This window comes from Apostichopus japonicus, chromosome 13, assembly GCF_037975245.1.
Source record: "Apostichopus japonicus isolate 1M-3 chromosome 13, ASM3797524v1, whole genome shotgun sequence".
Classification (NCBI taxonomy): Eukaryota; Metazoa; Echinodermata; class Holothuroidea; order Aspidochirotida; family Stichopodidae; genus Apostichopus; species Apostichopus japonicus.
Genome location: NC_092573.1, coordinates 22,398,447 through 22,414,494, shown reverse-complemented (window position 1 = coordinate 22,414,494; position 16,048 = coordinate 22,398,447). Strand labels below are relative to the sequence as shown.

Genomic DNA, 16,048 nt, shown 5'->3' with positions numbered 1-16,048 from the left:
GAAATTGTTTCTGAACTGTCAGATAACGAGATGTGGAATGCCCAGTCACTCGGTGACATTGAATACAACAAAATTGCACAATTTTCCTTCACATCTACTTAGCCTGATGACTCAAGTTAATGGCAGTGCACATATTTTTAAATTTTTTTTTTTTGTTATCTGTAATTTGGCATTCAATTAATATAAACAATCTTTCGAATATAAAGATGATGAAATTTTAAACTTTTGGTTAAACATGACAAACTCTTAGAAAAAACAATGCTTGACTTCTACATTCCTGAGGTATAATAATTACTATGAAAGATGCTTTTTCTTACAAAGTTGAAGAGACCTAAAGCCTGCTACCAATATTTGCCAAAGATGGCTTATTTGCCAAAGATGGCTTTACTGTCATATATCCAGCTCTATTAAAAATAAGATATTAAGTAAAAAAGATAATTGCTGAAAGGTTCTTGACTACATAAAAATAAAATATTTCAAAATATTTCAGTGATGAATACCCTACAAGTTGGACATGAAATAAACTAAATAATTAATCAAATATACACACAAAACATTTTAACTGTAGAATTTATGCTTTACATTGAAAGAATCTTAATGCTTGCAAATTTTGTAACTATACCCACTTTTAAGAAAAGGTAATTGTATTTTTTTTCAGGTACAATGCATAAAATACGATATCTTTTGTTAACAATTTCTTTTGTTGCCAATCACTTGACGGTGTTGTGAGGAGTGATATGTAGTGATTGTTTCATCAAATTAATTAAGAAAGAAAAACTTCACCACATGGTACAAAAACAGGAAGCGTGCTTTCTAGAATTTGAATCGCAAGCATTTACAATCGTGACAAGGAACATTCTTAAATTTGGATGCAATATAATTACATGTACGAAGCCATTAACTTAAAATAGGGTTTTCTATTAATGATGCTGACTTAAAATATAAATATATTTGAATTTATATGTACGAATATTCCATATCATGCAGCCATATGTGATACAGATTTATTACAGAAACTGTTCATAAGGAGGGCTTGTCACATCCAGCATACTAGGAATTTCGTTCGCCAATTTGATGGTCTCCTTTACCCAATTGTGCATGATCATACAGGCTCCCATTTTACCTATTTTACCGCCGAGATCCACCTCCGCAAAATAAGATTCCACATGGACCACATTTCTGTAAACAAAAAGGAAAACGCACATTAAAATAGGGACGAATGTAGAAAAGGGTAATTTGTGATGGACTGATGGATCCAGATGAAAACAAAAAAGAAGAAATCAAATAAAAAAATAACAGCAGCATTTCAGTGAAAAAGTGTCAATTGCCAGATGTAGTCTGACCTGCGCTTGTAATATGGCACACAACCATAATTAGCTTTGTAACTAGTACACAGATAAATCATTGCACAAGGAATTTTAGGTTTCAAGTAGAAATATCCGGTTTCTGTTACATACATTCCAAAATGGAGGTTCTGTGTAACTGTGTGACACTTGAATCATTTCTGTGACCTTCCTGGCCCCAGCAGTCATGGATGCTTAATTATCAGTCGTGATAAAATATGGGTATTTTTTGTTGAATACGTATCATTTCTGTCAGATCCTATAACCGGTGGCGGCGGAACCGGGGGGATTGGGGGGGCTCAGCCCCCCCAATAAAAAAGTTGAGGGGGAAAATGCATGATAAGCCCCCCAATATTTACCAAGGCTCCGAAACGTGCATCTGCCCATTTTTCAATGCATACTTGTCGATCTGTCCGATGCACACGTATACTATACAGGTGTAATAATTTTAGTAAATGCTGGGGGACCCTCGGCCCGTCCCCTGGCTATAGACCACATTGTCACCCCAACCGCTTCTTCACGCCCCGTGAAAAGTGGAAGCAGTGAGTGTGAGTACCGGTAAGCTCAACACAACTTCGTCTTAGGCCAATGACTTGCCTCATTTCAGCCAGTTCTCCAATAGACTGCTGGCGCCCTTTTCAGCTTTTCACTACTTTTTACTTATTCGCGATTATTGACTATTTTATTGCGCTCTCATCTACCTATTGACATTTGTCATATTCTGTTGGTGTAATTTTCCGACAAAATGGCGACGACACCTATTTATTCTCCGTTTATCTGCAAATTAGCAAGGCCCGGAGAGGGTCATTTCCTGCAATCTAGGGAGTATCTTTACTCAAAAAATTTCTGTACGCTCCGCGCCAACCTGTGGTGGCTCTCCGCTTAGATAGTGTCGTAAGTGCCCCTACAGACCATTCTTGCCCCCCCCGACCAATACCCCTAGCTCCGCCACTGCCCTTACTACACTCAAAAAACGTCTTTGTGAGTACACTACGAGTAATAGCTACTCTCTTAAAACACCATCGGATATACAAATAACAATGTTTTTACAGACTTTTACGTGCAATCAGAGAAATTGCAGGCTTGAGACCCATATTTTAGGGCTAGGTATTCGAAGCATAAAACACTCGGGAAGTGCCGTTTCCGGCCATCTGGGGGTTTGAAAAAACCCAAAATTTTCTTGCACGCTCTGCGCCAACCGATGGTGGCGCTCCGCTTAGATAGTCTCCACACATTAGCCCCCCCAATAATTTTTCCGTTCCGCCGCGCCTGCCTATAACTTACCCTTCTGCGTGCAGGTAGGAACCCATCAGTGGATAATCGATTCTGTAAACGTCATCGACCGGAGGCCGAGACTTGTGTTCGACCGACTTTACGCCGTAGAGGGCAGTGTTAGACGAGAGTAGCTTCATAGCTTGCATCGTTACGCAATCTCTTGAAGAAATGTGGAAGACACAGCAGTTGATTTTAGGCATCTGATTGTATCCAATAACTGCTCCCTGCAGGAAAGAAAATTTGGATGATAGCATAAATGTTTTTTTGTGGAAATGAGGCACAATTATCATTGGAGGATAAACTTACAAGAGAAAACGAACCCTGAAACCTGAAATTGCCTTGTCATTTAAAGGGACAATGTAAATAATAGCTGTTTAATGCGCTAACATGGTCACAAAGTTTATAATAGCACATCACACTTTGATCCTTTTTTTTTATACATTTCGAGTAGAATGAATTTACAAAACTGTATAAATGACAATCTTTTGTGTTCCCATAAGACACTAAAAATAAGTAAGGCAAGTCATTCACTGAACGTAAATACATCAACCATGTTTCATTTGCTTCACCTACGGCTATTTATTAATCAAAAAACAAAATAGTAAGTTTATTGAAGATGCTTTTGTCTCTATTGAAATATTACATAACTCTTAAAATATGAAATCCCCTGTAAAGGATCTAAGATTTATATTCAAAATAATTTGAAGTGAGATAATTAAAAGGTAATTCAATATATACCAAACAACAACATGATCATACATGATACTGAGTGATTTAAATAATTTAATTAAATAATCTAACCTTTCCCAGTTTCTCCAAAATCTCCGGATTACATGGGCTTTCTTTGATAATCGTGTTCCGAAGACCAAAGGGTGGAGCCATGATATATGTCAAAACTTTGTTGAGGGGGGCTTCAATATCGATACACACCTTCAGCCTGAATATCAAACAATGAAACATACATTTAACTTTGTTAAATCTTAATTGATAAATTTAAATAAAAATAATGAGTTAAAATCGTAGGATCGAACGTGCATTTACTTTATGGATAACACAGAAATTATATATAAAAGTATAACATAAATTGAAAATTATTACAAATCAAAACATTTATAAAATGTCCCCATCGACTGGGGGGGGGGGACCCCTATGTCAAGCAATTAATATTAATAATATATGTTATAAATATATACACATACTGGAATAAAAAATTATATTAATAAAATAAAAAACATTTAGCAATTAGAGATTTAATTAACTATAAATGCAATGACAGTAAGAGTCATTTTTGAACTTACATTTTTCTTTCTTCGTTGTATGATGCGATGCAGTGCTATCAAAATCAAGAAAATAAGAGAGATTATTTAATGAAGTTAATGTGAGTCTAATGGAAAATATAGATAATTTATTATTTCAAAGACTTACAAATAATTTGATATAATAGCAGGAATTATATAAGAATAATTCTGGAGACTGATAAACTCAAGTTGTTCAATGAAAATATAATAACTCAAAAGTTTAGCAAACCAAAATTGTTTATTTTTAAGTCATCAAAGTCACTTTTTCTGAAGATTCATATTTTTATAATTAATTAAAGCATATTGGGGGTAATCATAAGATTTTTATAATGATGCATTGAAATATCACTTATATATACTAATGAATAATTTACAAACAAAACTAAATTATAGTTTCACATTTCAGTACATATATATATATATACACTTACTGGTGCTCCTCGAACATTATCTTGTTTCCTGATAGTCCAAGAGCTTTTATCTAGATGGTGTAACTCTTCGATTTCTTTGGTAATACTTCCAATCTCTTGGTCTCTAGAGAATTGGCTGTAATTGTTAAATTGGCTGCTAGTCTTCACATCTGACTTCTCATATTCAAAGGTATTGTTTTGAGTAGCTGTGGAAAAAGAATTTTAATATATCATATACAATAAACAGATTGCCGACCCAAAGGATCTCCATTTCGATCGGGTGAACATTTTTCTCACTTTTGAAATGAATGATTTGGGAGGTTGAAGGAAAACCTATAATGAACCAGGATACCAGGCTTGCTAGGCGTACCAACATGAACGTTTCACAACCATGTAAACTATACATAACATTTATTGACAACATTGTACAGAATGTATTCAGTCTTTCCCTTAAAAAACTAAACAAATAATCATCCAATTCTCTTCAAGGGTGCTAAAAGTTTAATTTAGCTTCATTAGCCTACAATCCGATTAAAGCTACGTACGTAATTTTCTATAAAGTACTCAGTGTAACTTGTAAGCATTATCTCAGATTCATATACTTAGCTCAGTACAACAACTTTGGGCCAACTAGTGATATTGTTATCAGTTTAATACACATGCGCACTACAACAGAACCGCCATTTCTGCATTGTCACGGTAACACCGTGTATAGTCAAGACTACACACTATTGTACCAGACCGTATGATGTTACAATGATATACCAGCAATGATATACACCTCTAGATAAAATACATATCTATCCAATTCATCAAAATCCACTAAGGAATAAAAATCAAAGATATACTATATATATACTCACGTTTCTCCATTTTATCAGTCTGTGATAGGCCTTTTCTGTTCCTTCGTTGGTTAGTTTTGAACGGTACTCCACTGGTAAGTGATGAATATACCCTGGGCTCCGAACCTTTTATACAAAATAAACAATTGAGTGAAAGGAGTCTTTCCAATGGCCAGCTTTTGATCGTGATTGTGTTACAATGGTATTATTGACATCATAAGCGCGTGCACTTATGGAATACTAAACACCTACGTCAATCCAATATTGGGTAAAGACCACAATAGAAGTATACGTATACTAGTGTCAGTGCTATTTTAGAAAATTACGCGATATGTACGGAGGTCCAGAAAGGGCATAAATACATATCTTGAAATTCCATATTTCGTCATAACTCCAACATCGTATGTCATCATTTCAAGAAAGGATTTATTTAACCTTTGTTTTGTTTTACCTAAATGAATAAAACTCCCTGAGGCTGTGTAGTGAAGGGATTAACCTATGTCCTTAAAGGCATATCCGATATCACCTTGCGTCCATACATTCAAAATTATGAACAATAGCACTGAATTCATACTAAGCATTAAATGAGATTTTGCCCATGTTCCTTCTAGACCACCGTAAAGTAGTCTCCCCCCCCCCCAGTTGCACACGTTCAAAATACCATACCACGTGAGTTAGTGTACAAGAACAATTGAGAGTTAGTAATGTTCAAGTTATAGCCATTTTGGTTTTCATGATATTTCCAGATGTGTTAAATCTCTGCAATGAAAGTGATGATTACTTTGGCTCCTGCAGTGTTGGCATTAATGTTCAAATGTTAATCCATTTTTTTTATATATCACCATACAACACGAGATGACATTCAACAGTTTGTCCTGAACAAATGAAAGATCTTTATTTAGAATAAGTAGTCCATGCAGCCACTTTCATTGCCGCGACCCTCAGATCATTTCTCCAAAAAAAGGAAGAGGTATGATGGTAACACTATCCAATGGACAGCTGATAGCATTTTTTTGTAAGAGTCTAAATATATCACTTATCAAGATAAGTTTTGTGATTGATTGGTGGTTATAGGTCATGACTATAGTCATGAAACAACACTATAATGTTGTTTCCCTGTTGTTGCCGTAGGTACTGTTGCCGATTAAAGCCGTTTCATATTGTTCTCCTTCCCATATGAAGGGATTGGGCAGTCTAAGGAAAGAACAAGAGTAACTAAATGTGCTGCAGTTCCCCCTCCCCTCCCAACCCTTTCCCAAATTTCCCAAAATCAAACTGTGAGAGCCCCTTATCATCAGAACGAATTTATAATCTTGGATCTTACTATGTTTTTCGGGAGATTGGATGTGCCATGTGACAGGAAACGGGCAACCTTGCGGTTCGATCATTAAATTAGCAAAACCGATCAGTTGATATCATCATTGCCAGGTTGTAGTCTTCATGTAAACCAATGCATGTGCATAGTGTGTACTGTATGCCATAGTGACTTCATATGATATAAATTGTACATATTAAAATTTTATCTGTTTTCTACATTGTACAGACGATCTACATATCGTTCGAACAATTCTATTGCCCTTACCATTACTTTAAACATGGATCAAGCATGATCGTTTGACAGACTGATGATGTGAAATATGACAGGCCCTGGAACGGAAATGTACTTCCACATTCCCCGTCTTGTATGTAATGCTCGGCCAACATAATCAACAACCGCTGAGAGTTATGACGTCAGAAACTACCTTTGACCTGTCTGCTGTTTGTAAAATTGATGAGACCAATTTCCAAACTAAGATAATGTCTGCAGAACACACTTTATAGTAGGTAAAATTCCACGAAACTTTGTACATTTTATCCCCCAAGCTTTGGAACATGTCATTATGAAATAGTTCAAGGAATCGGAATCTCCCTCTCATGTTGAATTTTAGGGTGAGAGAGTCTAACGTTTTGGCATTTTTATCATGGATCGATCTATCACAATCCAATCTAACATTTCGTTACAGTCGATGAATGGTCACAACCTAAACAATGTAGTAGTAAAATTGAGTCTAGTTCTGCGAATTTACAGGTCGACCTCGTACGATAGCTGGGAATGAGGTGACATTTCTAACCAATAAGAAAAGCCTTTCACGAGTATAAAGTACTCCCTTGTTACATGCCATGAATATAACGATTCGACCGATTCAAAAAAGAGACACCCTTCAAGTTAAGAAACTATTACAAGATGCAAATTTGAGTTTGGTTTGGACTGGGTTTTGTCTCGCAGCACGAAGACCCTCCATAAGTGCCTTAGCTTTGTGTTGCGCAATCACTGTTTACATTTGGACCAGATCGTTGCTGTATGTAGGTGCTATCATTTTCGCTGTTTATTTAGCTTTATATATTATCCTAAGGTCAATTGTTTTGTTCATGTGGATGGGACCAGCCATAACTGATTTAGAAGATGTGTGTACTACATATCAGACAGATTCAAGGACTAATTTTTGGGTGGCTGTAGACACCACTAAAATTGTTACTAACGTTAGTAATGGTGGTAGTTCTGGTATTGGTAATGGCATTACTCAAAGTAATATCGTAGGATCTATCGCCATTACCCAGAAAGGAGATCCTTCGATTGCGTTTCTCAGAAGGGTAGCAGTTGATCAGAACTACCGAAGACTAGGGATTGCCAGGAAGCTTGTAAAGTGTGCTATCAGCTTTTGCATTGAGCAAAATTACGATGCCATTGAACTTGTGACAACAGAAGCACAAAAACCTGCTAGAAAACTGTACGAACAAGAAGGCTTTGTATATGTGAAGACAAATTTTCTGTACCATTGCTTTGCAATGCACCACTTTTCACTTGCTTTGAAGAAGAAGAATTTATGAAAGGTGAGGAGTTCAAGTTAAATGAATCATTAGCTTTTTAATCTTATTGTGCAATTGGTTTCATCAAATTTTTGTTGTGCTATTGAATATCCAACTGGGAAAGAGTAGTGTTGCTGGACATCTTCTAAGATGGAAGCAAAATAAGAACCACCTAGTTATGTGTTCACAATTAATGTTCACCTATGTTGGAATGAGTTAGGTGAATCAAAACAGCTTGATAATATTCATGTGTGTTGTGGTTGTTGCCTGCAGAAAAGAAACAGATAAGTTCTAAGGTAAACTATAATCATGAAACACTGTAACTTGTTACAGGATTTAAATGGACTATAAAATCAAGCAACAAAACACATTGGATTGTATGTAGTACCAGACTTCAATGAAGACCACATAAAACATAAAATGCCTGTACACACAAAGTTCCAAACAACATATGATAGATATTCCAAACCTCAAATGTTGAGAAGTCTTGTCAATTTAAAAACATTGTAGCCATTCTTGATTTCTTGGCCAGAGGCAGAAGGAATGTATATGCGATGGTGATGGCGTGGTAGTGTGTATGTGTGTGTTTGTATGTGACACATGCTCGTAAACACTGTAACTCAAAACGCTCATGGTAGATTAACTTCATACTTGGTATCTGGATCCATCTTATTCTTTTCTGTGACCTTCAGTGGTCATTTGGGGTCAACAAAGGTCAAAAGTCTGAAAACTTTGTTAACACGATAACTGAACTTCATACATGGTACAGTATGCAGATCCAGCTTGGTGAGTACAGTACAATAATCCTATTGAAAGGTCATTTACAGTCAACTTGTAAGTGCAAGTCTGATAATCTTGTAAACACGATAACACAAAATTTATATCTTTTTTGAAATCCCACTTAGTATGTAGATTCAGCTTGTTGAGTGCAAGAATCGTATTGAAATTGGTAGAGGTCAAAGGTCACATGAGGTCAACAGCCATGAAAGTCTGAAAACCTTTTAAACATGATACTCCAAACTTGAAGCAACAATTAATCTGTGAATCCTCCAATGCTATGCTTTTCTTTCGGTGAAAATAAGTTGATCAAATTAAGTTCAGTATAGTTTTGTGAAGGGGCTCTATAGGTCTTCAACAACCTACTTGTCATCCAGGAAATGAAATTCGCTTCAGAGAGTTGAGTCTAGCTTTAAGCATGCACAATAAAAAAACAGCTCTTATCAGTGTTCACCCCCGGGCCTTCAAGGGTTCAACAGGTTATCTCAAATGGTGCAAAAATTGGCTCATGGGGTCAACAGGTTATCTCAAGTTGTCTCAAATTTGACCATTTTCTCTATGATTTATAGATTACTTTTGCTTCATAAGCAGGTTGTGAAAATATTTCACAGTGTATAAACAATGTCATATAACTCTCATTCAGTAATAGCAATTATTAAAAAGGGATGACAGATGATTGGTAGAAGAGCTGATTTGCTGGCTCCAAATCATGGGTAAAATAATATGTCCTTGGTTCATACATCTGTATGTCATCTATATTTCACATATGAAATCTTTTCTTGTGGGATATTGAAACATTTAGGAATACAAATTCTAAACTGTAAAATCCTTACCCAGTGAATGAAATGGTTGATGCCCACAAGGGAGTGATACAAGTAAGAGCTGGAAAGCTCTGATCTTTTCTGGTTCTCACATAATTATCGGACAGATTTAACTCACTTGCTCTTCATTCATTATTCAGATAGATATTTTGAATTTTGAGCACATTGTATGGTAAGGAATCACAAAGCCAACTGGCTTTCTGGTATAATATCTAAGTAGTGTTTTTACAATGTTCAGCATATATATATCAATATGAGTTTCTGCCTTCCATCTTGTTTGCTAACCAGATCAACTGATAACGTTATATATAAGCTACAGTAATGATCACAAACACACTGACCTATGGCCTTGAGAAGTTACATCAGGGACTGCTTATCTTATCTTGACTTGACTTAGCTGAGTTGAAAATGTAAATGGTTTGTACAGAAGCTTTGTATGATATATTGTGATTTCTTTTTCAGAAGAACAAAAATTACAATCTATTGGTATGAAAAATCTCATGTCACAACATCCCTAATATGTAGCAAATTTTGTGTCATTACAAAGGCCCATTTTATCCTATTGTTGTGGACAATTCTTCCTTCATGTAACTTTAACAAGTACAAAATCAATGCATATTCTTCAAAGCCTGGACTGGACTTTGACTCAGTGTACCCTTGGACTCTTAGCTCATAGCATTTATTTGTCTTTATTATCCTCACAATGTGATAATTTCATCATTAACAGAGATGATTTGGTGGATTCCAACTACTCAGTAAGGACTCTTGACAGATTGAAGACAGTCTAGCACACAATTGCTAGTAACATTTGAGGGATTGTATTACATCCAATACAAACTGTGCATTGTCGGTGTTTGGCAGTTTCTGACATTTCATATTCCGTTTTCTCTCCAAAGCCTAACTGCACACTTAATCCACCGATACAACAGCTTTGAAACATCATGGCTACCGCTCACGGAAAATCTGTCGAAAAGTACATACGCAAATCCAGTTTCCACGATGACGTCCATGCATCATTTGTGAATTTTGTGTTTCAAGAGCGGAACGTCAAGTTTGCCTTTTGGTTTGTCGCAGCCTGTCTGCTGATCACCAGGTCGTTACAGACTACATCGCTGGCGGCTTGTGGACTCGTGGTCGGTCTCTCTCTGTTCTATTGCCTGTGGTACTCTGTGACTCATTTATTCCTGTATGTTATCATATGGATTCAAAAGTTTTTCTCTCGAATTTTCCAAGACCAGTGATTCAAAAGATCATCAGTATTGCACAACATCCTTTCCACCTCATCTCCCACATACTCCTTCCCACCCCCCACTGCCACCCACCCACCCCCCCCATCAGACTCCAAAACAAAATACAGAAAAGCTATGCTAATTGTTATGACGGTTTAATATTCGTGGTAGAATGCAATACTTCTGAATACCTGGGAATAATTCTGATCAAGGAAAATCTTCTTTTTTATTAAATATTTTAATTGTTTCCTTAGCATAGAAGTAATAGTGATTGACCTTTTATGTTTTGTCTTCCTCAATCTCGGTGCATGTTTTATGTTATGTATGTTTTCGTACATATATATATTTACATACATGCAGCTGATGTATATATTCACTGTTATTATGTACTCTCTAAGCAACGAATATATAATATTTGCAGATTATTTGAAAGGTTGATGTGTGCTTTAATGTACTACATATTAAAGTTAATTCAAATTCTTACAAACAGGGAAGAAATTACATCTCTGCCTTCTGGAAAATAACTTTGTGAGGCAAAACAAATATAAACTGTGTTAGTATTGTACATCCTTGGTATTATGGTCATGGATGATACATTGCAACCAAGGAACTGAAGGAATAAAGATCATATCATAGGAAATTTAAATTGATAGAAATCAGTGAGCTTCCTGGCTTGAACCAACTAGGAGTCTGGTTCTCTTGACTACATTACTCAATGATGCTGTCCATTGGCATTGGTGGGGGGAGGGGGTGGAGGGGGGGGGAATCAGTATGAATTAGGAAACAGATAAATTCTTTAAACCCATTAGGAGTCAGATTTTCAATATTACATTATTCTAATGTACTGCTGTTCACTGGGGTATGGGTGGGTTTGGGGGTTATCAGTGTGAATTAGGAAACAGATAAATTCTTTAAACCCATTAAGAGTCAGATTTTCAATGTAACATTATTCTAAGGTACCGCTGTTCACTGGGGTATGGGTGCGTTGGGGGGGGGGGGGATATCAGTATGAATTGGGAAACAGATAAATTCTTTAAACCCATTAGGAGTATGATTTTCAATATTACATTATTCTGAGGTCTGCTGTTCAATGGTATTGAGGGGGTATGGATGGGTGGGTGGGGGAGGATCTGTATGAACTATGAAGTAGGTAAGACTAGTTTCTGTTGATCTTTCTTTGGTTAAGGGCAAAAGGCATCTATGCACTTTTTTTTTCTGTGCAATAATCTTGTGAAGAAATGCCTGCTTGTTAGGGTTACAATGAGTCTAGTGAGATACTGTAAGAAGGGGTGAAATTGTGTCTTATATCACTGTACACAGTTAGCCCATAGTAGGAACAGATTCAAGGAATTGTCTGGTCATAATGGCATACTCAATTCCTTCAATTGTCTGTTGCTTATTGCTGCATTCTTGTTGTTAGACACCATCTTTAGTAGACAGTAGGATTGTTTGTTGGGATAAGGTTGATATTGTACTTGTTACAGTGCTTCACAGTATAGACGTTTATGTCATTAACTATGTATACATTGTTTATAATATTGGTTGTTGCTTCGTGTGAGCTTTAAACTGTGCCATTTTCTTATGATATGGCTATATAACATACCAAAAGTAGGTCATTCGCAACCATATTTAAACTATATTTTGCACTTTTCTCCTTTTATGTGTGATTTTATTACCTTGTTCATGCAATAATATGACAACTGATTCCATTGAAAAAGCCAAGTATTTCTTGTATTTAATGCCAACTACATTTTACACAGCATACAAAAAACTGGTTGGATTATAAATTAATTTTGTAGCAGGAATTGAATTACCCACAACTGGACCTGTGCAAGAAGAGCATACGATTCGATATTGTATGATATGATATCATATGATATGATATGGTATGATATGATATGATATTGTATATGATATGATATGAAATTATATGATATTATATTATATTAAAATATGTGATGTGATGTGATATGATATGATATATTATACCGGTGAAGCGGTCGAGTGGATAAAGGCGGTGGCATTTGAATCAGTCTTAGCAATCGAGAGGTTGCAGGTTTGATACCTGGCCGGGGTATAGTAAGGTGAGTTTTTCATCCAAGAGCAATCTACGGTTTTCCATCTGAAATGACTTTTTAAATTGAAAAGATTCCAAATTTGAGATAAAATGTTGAATTGGAAGCCACCTGACATGTGAGTTATAATCCATAAACCCTTACAGTTTACTCCCACATTTGTGGTCACTCAAGCATCGTTAAAATAACTGCTTAATATTATTATTATTATTATTATTATCATTTTTCCAATGCCATGTGCAAGATCTTTTGGTGACTTTAGCTTTCATAATGCTACACCACGTTTATAGAACCCCCTCCTAGTTGAACTTAGGTCTTTGGGTTCTATTATTCAGTTCAAGCACTGTCTTAAAACTTTCATTTCTTTCAATTCTATTAGCAGTTCCGCACGCATTAAGTGCATTGAACAACTTTTGTTGAGAGTCTGCGCAATATAAGACTAGTTGTTATTATTTTAATATTTTTATAATTATTATTATGATGATTATTATTATTATTATTATGATTATTGTTATTATTATTATTTTGATTATTATTATGATTTTTTTTCCTCCATTTATTCAGCATATTTTCCTTTTAAACAATATAGCATATACATATTGTTATAATTATAATCACCTTTTACAATTCTCGCATAGAACATGTTTTTATGAAATTTCAAGAATGGGACAACTTTGGGCATTCAGATAATGCATGTTGTAATTGAATATAACTTACTTTATCTTTCTTACACTTACTTGTTTTTGAATGAATATAACGTTCAGCATCAATTGCAAACTTAAATTTATAGAAAAAAATCGCAAATATTAGGTAAGTTTTTATTTCTCTTACAATCATAAATATCATACTTCATGTGTAGTATGAGAAAATTATATGGATGACTATATCCATTTCCGTACCTGAAAAAATATTTCGTTTTGAAAAGAAAAACTGTTGCTTTATTATTATTATTATTATTATTATTATTATGATATGATATTATTGAAAATTTGAGAAGCAACCAAGGGTTTTGTTTTCATGATCTTATTTGTTTTGTTTTGGAGAGTGGTTGAGTGGAGGCAGGGGGTTGGGGGGGGGGGAAGCAAGGGAAATTGTTTTATTTATATATCATGAACCAAAGTGTTATTTCAATTTTCATATCCTGTGGGGAAACCTGCTGAAAAATGCCAAGTTTGGATGGGACTGGTCTCCCTTTGACTTTCAGCTGTGTTACTGTTTGGGGCAGTTATGTGTTTTTTTTTCTTGTCTAATTGTCTTTATTATATTTATTTTTTCTGTTCTATGCATGATTTATGGCAGTAAGTAAAATATACCATTATTTCCAAAACTTTCTTTTGGGTGAACATGTGCTCAGAAGCTTCTGGAGTCCAGTTGAATTTAATCAAGTTGTTGAACCTACTGTATAACAGATCCCTAGTAAACATTTGTTTACTGTTTGCTGTGCCATTAAAAGCATTGAAGACTCCCCCCAAACCGCGTGCAGCCATCTGAAAAAGTTAACTTTCTGTTACTTGCAAGTGACGTTTTGTTTGTGTCGCTACAAAATGCAGACAGTAATGAAATGTGATAGCTTGTTATCTTTAGCTGGACCTGAGATGTCCATCGCTATATTGTTTGCACACTGTGCTGTGGGTATTGACCGCAGCTGTATGTACTGACTGTACACTAGTGTCTAATTACAGACGGTAGCAAGCTGTGTGTGTATTTTCTGGTATCGATGGTGGTGTCTAACACTTCTGTTACACCTCATTCGAAACTAGGTCAGATTACCAGCATTAGACGTTTCTTTTTGCGCGAGTCTTCACACCCTTTAAGGTGCCAACAGTACATAGCAAACAGTCATAGCAAATAGTCAGGGATCATATTTGATCCAGTTTCTTATGATACAATCCAGAACATGACTGCAAAGAGAAAATTTGAACGGAAAGTTGTTTTTGTATTATTACAAAATAATACCCAAATCACACAATAAAGGGAATAAAACTTTGCTATCTGCTGGAACAAATGACATGCAACTCATTACGTTCATATTTGAGTTCTTTTCTGTAATGTTGTTGCACATTATGTTTATAATTTCCTGGTTCTTGATGAACGTATACTTGAGTTATAACATGTACCAGTTAAGAAACTACTAAGTATGTTGAACTTACTGGTTGTGTATGTTTTCCTGGCCTAGTTTATCAGCCTAACTACAGGGCTTCCCAGTTAACTTTGTGAAAAACTCAAATGGCCGCAAAACAAGGGAGAAATTTGCCAAGAATTTCCTTTTGTTTTTTACTTTCTTTTGTAACGATTGACGCACTGTGGTATTAGTCGTGTTATTACTGGTAATTAATCAATGATACATTGTGTACAAAAATTCATGAATGTTTGATGTCAGAAGTAGAATACAAAGAAATTAAAAACTTGTGACACTGAATGTTCTTGTCATTATTTCCAATGTTTACGTCACGTGGCAATGCCGTGATATAGTAGCACATTGTGCCTCTGAATGTATTGACCCTTCTGTTTATCCCATATCCTTCATTTGTCACTCTGTCATTCAACTTCTTCTCCGGAAAAAGTATATATATGTCCTCAGAAGTACGTGCATCTCCACCATCATAATGAAAGCGAAAACGTTTATTTTGTTTCTTTTCTTGGGGGGGGGGGGGTAGGGGAGCGCGGGGTAGCTGAATGAATGGTCTCGTGGAACTGTTTCCGCCTAGACAAATTCCACGAATCGAAATGTAAGCTACACTGATAGTGGCCTGTAGCGTTTTGTAATCAATAAATGTGTAGAATTCTATCAATTAGCTCTTTCGAGAAAAAACACCTTGTACAACTTTAGTAATTATTACTGTGCGCGCTACGATATTGGCATTACTTGCCAAGTGAACGATACCTACTTGGCTGGACGTTGAAACTTAAACTTTCATATAGTCTCCACTGATCTGTTAGTGTACAGATCAGTGATAATCTCTGTAAATTTGCAGTATCAGATGCTAGCTGCGTAGCCAACATATTCTGAGCCTGTCATGGTGCTCACAAGCGCCCTCACTTTGTAGGTACCTACACTATGAATATACTCCCTGGTGTGTTGTCCGCCCAAAAATAACACCACGAACAACCGAAATGTTCTTCCTAATACT

General features: G+C 35.7%; 1 protein-coding gene across 1 annotated transcript; it reads right to left on the bottom strand.

Annotated features, from left to right (window-relative positions):
* Window positions 1-407: 407 nt before the first annotated feature.
* LOC139978547 (uncharacterized) lies at window positions 408-5,411 on the bottom strand. Its single transcript, XM_071988845.1, has 6 exons — window positions 5,190-5,411; window positions 4,348-4,532; window positions 3,917-3,951; window positions 3,420-3,555; window positions 2,628-2,842; window positions 408-1,179 (listed from the first exon to the last, which is right to left on the bottom strand). The coding sequence occupies exons 1-6, from the start codon at window positions 5,197-5,199 to the stop codon at window positions 1,008-1,010; spliced, it is 753 nt and encodes a 250-aa protein (XP_071844946.1). The 5' UTR covers window positions 5,200-5,411; the 3' UTR covers window positions 408-1,007.
* Window positions 5,412-16,048: the final 10,637 nt, after the last annotated feature.

Excerpts from the sequence above, each read along its gene's own strand:
- LOC139978547 (XM_071988845.1), bottom strand. Across the intron at positions 3,952-4,347 it reads ATAATGTTCGAGGAGCACCA|CACTGCATCGCATCATACAA; the intron begins GTAAGTGTATAT and ends TGATTTTGATAG. Across the intron at positions 1,180-2,627 it reads TCCTACCTGCACGCAGAAGG|AAATGTGGTCCATGTGGAAT; the intron begins GTAAGTTATAGG and ends TTTTGTTTACAG.